Source organism: Triticum urartu, chromosome 3A (genome assembly GCF_056163025.1).
Source record: "Triticum urartu cultivar PI428250 chromosome 3A, HENAU_Tu73, whole genome shotgun sequence".
NCBI lineage: Eukaryota > Viridiplantae > Streptophyta > Magnoliopsida > Poales > Poaceae > Triticum > Triticum urartu.
In genome coordinates, this window is record NC_141875.1 from 10,283,835 (window position 1) to 10,293,062 (window position 9,228).

General features: G+C 40.6%; 1 protein-coding gene across 10 annotated transcripts; it reads left to right on the plus strand.

Moving 5' to 3' along the window:
• The first annotated feature begins 882 nt into the window (after positions 1–882).
• Positions 883–6,964, plus strand: LOC125542337 (uncharacterized). 10 transcript variants are annotated; one of them, XR_015617936.1, is made up of 8 exons: positions 883–1,041; positions 1,158–1,264; positions 1,761–1,913; positions 3,414–3,509; positions 3,678–4,000; positions 4,856–4,976; positions 5,347–5,402; positions 6,013–6,964. XR_015617936.1 is itself a non-coding variant. In XM_048705333.2 (7 exons), exons 3-6 carry the CDS (start codon positions 1,770–1,772, stop codon positions 5,357–5,359), a joined length of 576 nt encoding a protein of 191 aa, XP_048561290.1. In that variant the 5' UTR covers positions 883–1,041; positions 1,158–1,264; positions 1,761–1,769; the 3' UTR covers positions 5,360–5,402; positions 6,013–6,962. The 10 variants fall into 10 exon arrangements, 5 of the variants coding, with proteins under 5 accessions (XP_048561290.1, XP_048561291.1, XP_048561286.1 ...); XR_015617937.1 differs by having other exon boundaries at positions 6,099–6,964; XR_007297861.2 differs by having other exon boundaries at positions 4,856–5,402.
• Positions 6,965–9,228: the final 2,264 nt, after the last annotated feature.

Consider the following 9,228-nt stretch of genomic DNA (forward strand, 5'->3'; position numbering starts at 1 on the left):
TACATGATAAATCTCATCCAACCCATCACCGTCCAGCAAGCCTACGATGGAATTACTCACACACGGCGGTGAGCATCATGAAATTGGTGATGGAGAATGGTTGATGATGACGATGGCGATAGATTCCCCTCTCCGGAGGCCTGAACGGACTCCAGGTCAGTCCTCCCGAGAGAGATTAGGGCTTGGCGGTGGCTCCGTATCGTAAAACGCGATGAATCCTTCTCTCTGATTTTTTTCTCCCCGAACACGAATATATAGAGTTGGAGTTGAGATCGGTGGAGCACCAGAGGGCCCACGAGGCAGGGGGCGCGCCCAGGGGGCAGGCGCGCCTCCCACCCTCGTGGACAGGGTGTGGCCCCCTGGCCGTGATTCTTTCGCCAGTATTTTTTGTTAATTCCAAAAATAATCTTCGTTGATTTTCAAGTCATTCCGAGAACTTTTATTTCTGCACAAAAATAAAACCATGGCAATTCTGCTGAAAACAGCGTCAGTCCGGGTTAGTTCCATTCAAATCATGTAAGTTAGAGTCCAAAACAAGGGAAAAAGTGTTTCGAAAAGTAGATATGATACGTCTCCATCGTCTCTACTTTTCGAAACACTTTTTCCCTTATTTTGGACTCTAACTTACATGATTTGAATGGAACTAACCCGGACTGACGCTGTTTTCAGCAGAATTGCCATGATGTTGTTTTATGTGCAGAAAACAAAAGTTCTCGGAATGACCTGAAACTCCACGGAATATCTTATAAAAAATCTTTACGTCATAGCGATTTTGCAAAAAAGTCCCTCGGTTTATAAGAAATTAACCCGCAGTCCCTGTTTTAGTGGGTCTCTATATAACGTTTCAATTTTGCAAATAAGCCCCCGTACTCATTTGAATTTTACCCGCTGTCCTCCCGTCGTCTTATCCATTTCTCCTGCGACAACGACGGCGGCTTCGCCCATTCCGTCATGCGCCGGCTACGGCCACCGCCGTGCCTCGCGCGGGAGGATGGAGCGCGAGCCTGCACCTGTGGCCGCGAGCAGGCAAAGCTGTGAGCTGTATGCTTCTGAATCTCTGACGGATTTTTGCTCCCGTGGTTGATTTGAATCTCTGACGGAAATCCTGCTCCTGTGTCCTTCTCAAACTCCTGCTCCCGTGTCCTTCTCAAACAAAGAAACCGTCCCGACCCGGATTGGAGTTCGCTGCTATAAGTTGAATTGTTCTTGGCCGGAATCGTGAACCAGGCCAGCGCCACCAGCGAGCAGTGCACCGTCGCTTGGGGTATGATACAGATCTTCTTACCTTGCTTCTCCTGTTTCCTGCCGTATAATGTTGCAATTCACCTGCTACCATGTGATCTTGCAATTGTCGTAGTTATCATTCTTAATGTAAGAGTTATTGAGTATTAATAGCTGCTTAATCTGTTTTTGATCATGCTGTGAATATTGGTGTGTTTTTATGTGCCCTTGCTAGAAGTCTTAGCAAGTTTCTTAGCCTGATTATTAGGGGTTTCATTGGTTGAACTATTGGAGAAAATTGTATGCTATTTGCTGATGCCTGACGATGATTTTTGGTTGTCGCTCTGTTACAGTGTAGTAATATATAATTTGGTCGGTTCGTGTTGCTGTGTTACTACCTCTGATCCCTAATTTGAGCAAAACTGCGACGCTTATTTGGGGCTGAGCTGATGCATTTGTGAACTTGCTATCCTGCACTGTTTTATGACAACAATTAGATTGTGCTTTGGATGATTTTTTGCTTGATAATGATTTGCCAGTCTAACACCATGCTCAGCATCATGTCGCCTTTGAGTACGCCGGAGGAACAGGCACCGAGTTCGCCTTTGAGTACGCCGGAGGAACCGGCACCGTGTTCGCCGGAATTCTTGATCCAGAGAAGCACTGTGAGTCCAACGGTGGCTACAACAGAGGTATGTGATGCCTCGACCTCCCTCAAAAACAGCCCTGCTGTTGCCCCTTCCCTCAAGCTTTTGTGTGTTCAGAGATTTATTTAGAGATGGTAACTGAGCAGTAGGTTGTTATCTCTATTGTTTGATTTTTTGCATGCACTGTGGCTGGACATGATGTTGGCAAATACACTAGAGATTATGTTGCAATCTAGCATATATCTTCTAGGCCAATTACTGAATAAATCTGACGATGGTTGATTCGGCGAAGTGTACTGATTGCTTAGAATAGATTGAAGCAGATTATGCGTTGGTGGGGCTGACAACTGAAGGAACTGCATCCTCATGGTGGCGGCCGCGTTCCCTACTTTATTGTCCATGCTTCATGACATTTTTTCAAGAATAAAAATCATGACATGCATCCATGAGCACTCCTCTTGACTCGATTGTGTGCTGTAGGGACCGAAAGCCTACCAGTAATTGGGGTGGTCTGGCACTCAACATCCTCTCCAGCAACACCACAAAATACATACAGTTCTGTTTGATGTTTACATATAGCTTAAATTACAGATGTTTTTCCATATATTTAACTTCCAGATTGTATATGTTATTGATTGTTAGATTAGGTAGTCAGATTTGACAACTATTGGCCATACAGGTATCTGAAAGTAGTAACTGAGCCAGATTTCTTAGTTACACGGTTCTCATTCTACCATGGACCCCAGCTGTCAAGTTTTCCCAATCTTTTTCTTATCGAATTGTTATTTTAATTCTCTCCGATTATTATTTCTGTGACACACATACACGCACATTAATGCAGAAGATAATACATGTCAATATTCCACAAATCCTATATAATACACTATAACTAACAATAGAAATCATCTTGAGGCTGGAAAATTTGCTGAACTTGTGGTGTACACTAGAGATCATGGGCTGAGACAATACAATAGAAATCATGTCGAGGCTGGAAAATTTGCTAAACTTGTGGTGCCTGTGTTCCTTCTGACAGTAGTTGTTTTATGGTGCTTGTGAGGCGTCAGCGACTGGTGTTACTTCTTTCAAATTACAATGTTTTCTGATTACCCAGATGAGTTAATTCAGAGGTTACTATCAAATCAATGTGTTCTCAGGTTCAGTATTAATTGGGAGCTGCTTTTGCCACAGTAGTTCAGAGTTTTCAGATTTGAATTAGCATGCATCAGGGTAATTCCTAATTAAAAAACATTTGCTAATTAATTGGGGAGTTGACGGTTAGGATTGAGGAGTCACTGATAATTAGCCTGCTTTTAAGTATCAGTTTGCTAAACAGGCAAATGCCTCTGGGATTGTTGCTGGCATAGTAAGATACATCAATAGGTTTCTTGTTTGTTTGCAAGCACTGATGTGAAACTGCTATCATGATGTCATGTCGAGTTCTTTGGATATTCAGGCTTATCTCTTTATTCTAACGATAATGCATCTTTTATAGCCCTGCATGTAGGATAATTGGTTTTGATGTCTCTGTTGTGTGTGCACTTGTAGGTCCCAAAGACGTCTGATAGAACTCAGGTGGAGGCCAAGGAGATTCGGCTCTCGGACATGCCACCAGTAACACTTGATGATAGAAACATGCACATTGTAAGTTTCCCCATGCAAATTGCATATTTTGATATATGTTGCTGCTGTGAACATTTGTTGTTGTTAAATAGAGCAAGTCAATTTAGTTCAGCACTAAACAACTGCATCTACCTTTATATATACCATAAGTGGGTTTTCTAAAGCAGTTTATTTATGTTGTAACTGCAGAAAACAGATGACACCTCTGAAATGAACATTCCAGAGGATTTCGATAACCGACCTTCAAAAAAAGCAAAAAATTCTGAATCAGGTGTTTTGGAGCCATCACCAATGTCATTCATGGCGTACAAGGACGATTTGGAGTGGTCCCTTAGGGTACCGGCGACGGGGTTGTGGAGCAGACGACGGGCTGTGACACGTGAATTGATACCGGGTCACCAGCGTGCACCCGCGGCAAAGAAAGCGGCCAACAGTGGTCTCAACTATGGCAATCAGGATTTAGGAGATCGGCTTGGTGATCTGCGTGGTGGGTGTGTCATCTCCATGCACTGGTATGCTATTGTTCTCCCTTTCTATTAGCATTTCTCATCAATCAAATACATAAATTGGATGTTCAGACAGATTCTGGTCTACAGTTCGACCCAAATGAATCGATGTTTCTGTACTATTTCTGTTTACGTTGTTGTTTAGTTACTTTTTTTATCGTCCTATAATTTCTCAGTTTTCTGACTTCTACTACAAAACATGTGCCAATTGTAATTGTGTTTAAAAGATTGATTCGTGCAGAATCTTTGCCCAAGCTAATGCGTGAATTAGAATGCAAATTATCATAGATGCAGAGTAGAAACCAAACTGATACCCAAGCTGGGAGCTATTTTCCAGTTTGGCATATAATGAATTGATTGGAGCAGGACATGTTGTCTATTTTAACTCAATCCACTGCTCTCTTTGAATTTCTTTATCATCGTTGTATTTTGTTGCATCTGGATCTCTGAGAAAATTTATATCTTATGCCCCTTTTTTAGGTTGGTGCAAAAGCATCATCACTGTTCTATTACTAATGTGGTCGTAACTTAGGCTACTGTCTGAGGCTTCTTGTGTCCCCTTCTTAGGTTGGCACACAAGCTGTAATTTAGGCTACCGTTGCAATGAGGACAAAACACAGGATATGGTAATAATTGGTACTGTCTAGAGTGCTCGAGTAAATCTATGGAATTTATCATGTTAGCAACACTGACCTAGGAAAAAGTTACAAGTAGAGAATTTTGTACTAAATAGGCCTGATTTGTTTGATTTGTGGATATGACGTCTGCACCTTATTTGTGAGCTGCCACGAAATTAACGAAAAATAAAATGTATTATTGTGATTTGTTACTAATATACTGACCACAAATTTTGGTGTTCAGTTTGTCATTTATGCATCCTACAGGACAGTAGTACTGAATTATATATGAGTTCTCGAGAGAACAAAGTTTGTTATCCAGCAGATGAATGGTAGAAGTACATTCAGATTTAGTCAGGTTTCAGGTTTGTGACATTTAATTTTTGCAATCTCATGTGAATGAAAGACCCTGTGTGTCTCTGACTTGCAACTGATTTGAGGCTCAAGCTTTGCCATTTGATCTCCTACCAGAAGCTCCAGTGCATTATTATCGTTGTTGGATTTGCATGTACTACATAAGCAAAGGGTAGATGCCATGAAAAAAGCACATTAGGAATTTGTACCTTTTAGTTATTATTATCATTGTGTTTGTTCTGGCCTACAAGGATCTCACTTAGATATTACCAATTTTCATCAGGGTTCTATATGCAGTGTTCATAGATTCCTTGCATTGTTCAGTTACCAATTTTTGTAAGGGTCATACTTAATGGACCATGGCACACCCTTCCAATGCAGGTTGCTTCCATGACAATACTTCAAATATGGGAGCCTGGTTTGCCTATCGTCAACAGGTTTGGACTCTCTTTGCGTGGGCATTTTTTTTCAAAGCGTACTTGTATAAAATAAACTGCATTGGTGTTCACTTTATATCTGTCCATGGTTTTGCTCACATCACAAATATTTGACAGCTAGATAGTTCCCGAGTTTGGTGCAACCGAAACACTTATAATCCAGTCCAACATAGATTGTTTACCCCTATTTGACATTCATTTATCTTTCTCGATTATTCTTCCATGAAGCTTTTAAATCTGTTAGAAAGGCCTGATTGTTTGTTCATACAATTTAAGTTGGACATTGCATTTATTTTCCTTGATTATTCTTCCATAACGCTTTCAAATCTGCTAGAAAGAGATGCATACATCACGTACTTTTTTTTTGCACGTGTAGTTCGGTTATATCTAGATCTGATAATGATTCATCACACTTGAGTAAATTACCTTACAGATTAAGGCGAGAAATCTAGATTTTTATTATGTGTTTAGCTAATTGTTACTCCCTCTGTAAAGAAATATAAGAGCGTTTATGTCTCTAGACATGACAATGCATAATAATAGTTGTTGTAAGGGAGTTGAAACTCATGAGAAGTGAGAAAAAATGTAAGACTGATCCATTGACTACCAGGTTTATGAGTGCCCTTATTACTACGTGGAAGGTACCTCTTAATTCCTTCTTTTTATGTGGGGACCCTCTTCATTCCTTGATCATAGCATGGCTTGAGGCGAAGCTAAGTGGAAGCAAAGAAATATCAGACATAGTCGGCGGCAAGTTGGTTCTACCAACGCAGGAATGTTGTTGTTGACGAATGTGAAATATCAGTGATTCACTATCATTAATAATTTGGTGTTCATATTCATATATACATTTTGTGATCACCTTATGCAAAATGTTTTTTGGAATGTATGTTTCTGAAAACAATTTGCATCCGCATCCTACATTCTCAAGACATATTAATTTCGCATGATGTGTGGTTAGTCATTGCATGATGCGGGGTGGAGAAGCTAATCACATACTTTTTCTTGAGTCGAATGCAATGCGCCTGAGTGTTTCAATACCATGATAACATGTATACAGTGCATTCCCCGTTGCAACGCACGGGTAATTTTCCTAGTAATAGAAAATCCTCGCCAAAGATGAAGATCAGGGGGCCCACACCCTGTCCACGAGGGTGGGGGGCGCCCCCCTAGGGCGCGCCCCCCTACCTCGTGGGCCCCCTGGAGACCTTCCGACGCCAACTCCAACTCTATATATTTGCTTTCGGGGAGAAAAAAATAAAAGAGAAGAAATCATCGCGTTTTACGATACAGAGCCGCCGCCAAGCCCTAAAACCTCTCGGGAGAGCTGATCCGGAGTCCGTTCAGGGCTCCGGAGAGGGGGATTCGCCGCCGTCGTCATCATCAACCATCCTCCATCACCAATTTTATGATGCTCACCGCCGTGCGTGAGTAATTCCATCATAGGCTTGCTGGACGGTGATGGGTTGGATGAGATCTATCATGTAATCGAGTTAGTATTGTTAGGGTTTGATCCCTAGTATCCACTATGTTCTAAGATTGATGTTGCTATGACTTTGCTATGCTTAATGCTTGTCACTAGGGCCCGAGTGCCATGATTTCAGATCTGAACATATTATGTTTTCATGAATATATGTTGTTCTTGATCCTATCTTGCAAGTCTATAGTCACCTACTATGTGTTATGATCCGGCAACCCCGAAGTGACAATAATCGGGACCACTCCCGGTGATGACCATAGTTTGAGGAGTTCATGTATTCACTATGTGCTAATGCTTTGTTCCAGTTCTCTATTAAAAGGAGGTCTTAATATCCCTTAGTTTCCATTAGGATCCCGCTGCCACGGGAGGGTAGGACAAAAGATGTCATGCAAGTTCTTTTCCATAAGCACATATGACTATATTCAGAATACATGCCTACATTACATTGATGAATTGGAGCTAGTTCTGTGTCACCCTATGTTATGACTGTTACATGATGAACCGCATCCGGCATAATTATCCATCACTGGTCCAATGCCTACGAGCTTTCCATCTACTGGTTTACGCTTATTTACTTTTTCGTTGCCACTGTTACAATCACTACAAAATACCAAAAATATTACTTTGCTTTCATTACTTTGCTACTAAACACTTTGTTGCAGGTACTAAGTTTCCAGGTGTGGTTGAATTGACAACTCAGCTGCTAATACTTGAGAATATTCTTTGGCTCCCCTTGTGTCGAATCAATAAATTTGGTTGAATACTCTACCCTCGAAAGCTATTGCGATCCCCTATACTTGTGGGTTATCAAAACTAATTTCTGGCGCCGTTGCCGGGGATCATACCTCTATTCTTTGATTCACTTGGGATTTATATCTGCTGGACACTATGAAGAACTTGAAAGACGCTAAGACAACAATTTATCCCTCAACTACGAGGAGAGGTAAGGAACTGCCATCTAGCTCTGCACTTGATTCACCTTCTGTTATGAGTAAGCTTGCGACACCTAAACCTGTTTCTGCTATTCGTTCTGATATGTCGCATGTTATTGATGATGCCACTTCTGCTATGCATGATACTTATGATGAAACTACTTCTATGCCTGATACTACTGTGCCCCTTAGTGAATTTCTTGATGAACAAATTGCTAGGGCTAGAGAGAAAGAAATTATTGAATCTGGTTATATTGATGAAAGTGATGATGAAGATAGGCCTATTATTCCTGAGGGTTATGTTTTTGATATGGAAGCTTCTGCAGCTATTTTAGCCTGCAGAGATAGAAACGAGCTTAAAAGGCTATCAGTTAAATGGAACAAAGAATCTCTTAAAGATAAAATGAAACCTGACCCTGCTTTTGCTACTTCGCCTATTTGTGTTCCCGATAAGGATTATGAATTCTCTGTTGATCCTGATATAATTACCTTGGTTGAATCTGATCCTGTCCATGGCTACGAATCTGAAACTGTTGTGGCACATCTTACTAAATTAAATGATATAGCCACCCTGTTCACTAATGATGAGAGATCTCGCTACTTTTATATCCTTAAAATATTTCTGTTCTCATTAAAGGGTGATGCTAAGATATGGTTTAATTCTCTTGATCCTGGTTGTGTGCGTAGTCCCTAGGATATGATTTATTACTTCTCTGCTAAATATTTCCCTGCTCATAAGAGACAAGCTGCTTTAAAGGAAATATACAACTTTGTGCCAATTGAAGAAGAGAGTCTCCCACAAGCTTGGGGGAAGCTTCTCAAGTTACTTAATGCTTTGCCTGATCATCCTCTTAAGAAAAATGAAATACTTGATATCTTTTATAATGGACTAATTGATACTTCCAGAGATTACCTTGATAGTTGTGCTGGTTCTCTTTTCAGGGAAAGAACACCCGATGAAGCTGAAATTCTATTGAATAATATGTTGACAAATAAAAATAATTGGGTACCTCCTGAGCCAGCTCCTGCTCCAATTAATGATCCTATTTCTAAACCAACTCCGAAGAAGAGAGGTGTTCTATTTCTCAGTCCCGAGGATATGCAAGAGGCAAAGAAATCTATGAAAGAAAAAGGTATTAAAGCTGAAGATGTTAAGAATTTATATCCTATTGAAGAAATACATGGTCTTAATTTACCGCCTGTTGAAGAAACATATGGTCTTGATCCATTACCTATTGAAGAACCTCCTGATCTCGATAACCCGACATAGGTAGTAAAGGTAAAATCTCTCTATAGATATGATAAAGCTGAAGTCCCTCCTACTAAAATGGCTAGTCAGTGCTTGGATGAGTTTGATAACTTTATGTTTAAGTAAGAAGATTTTAATGCTTATTTTGGTAGACAATTAAAATAG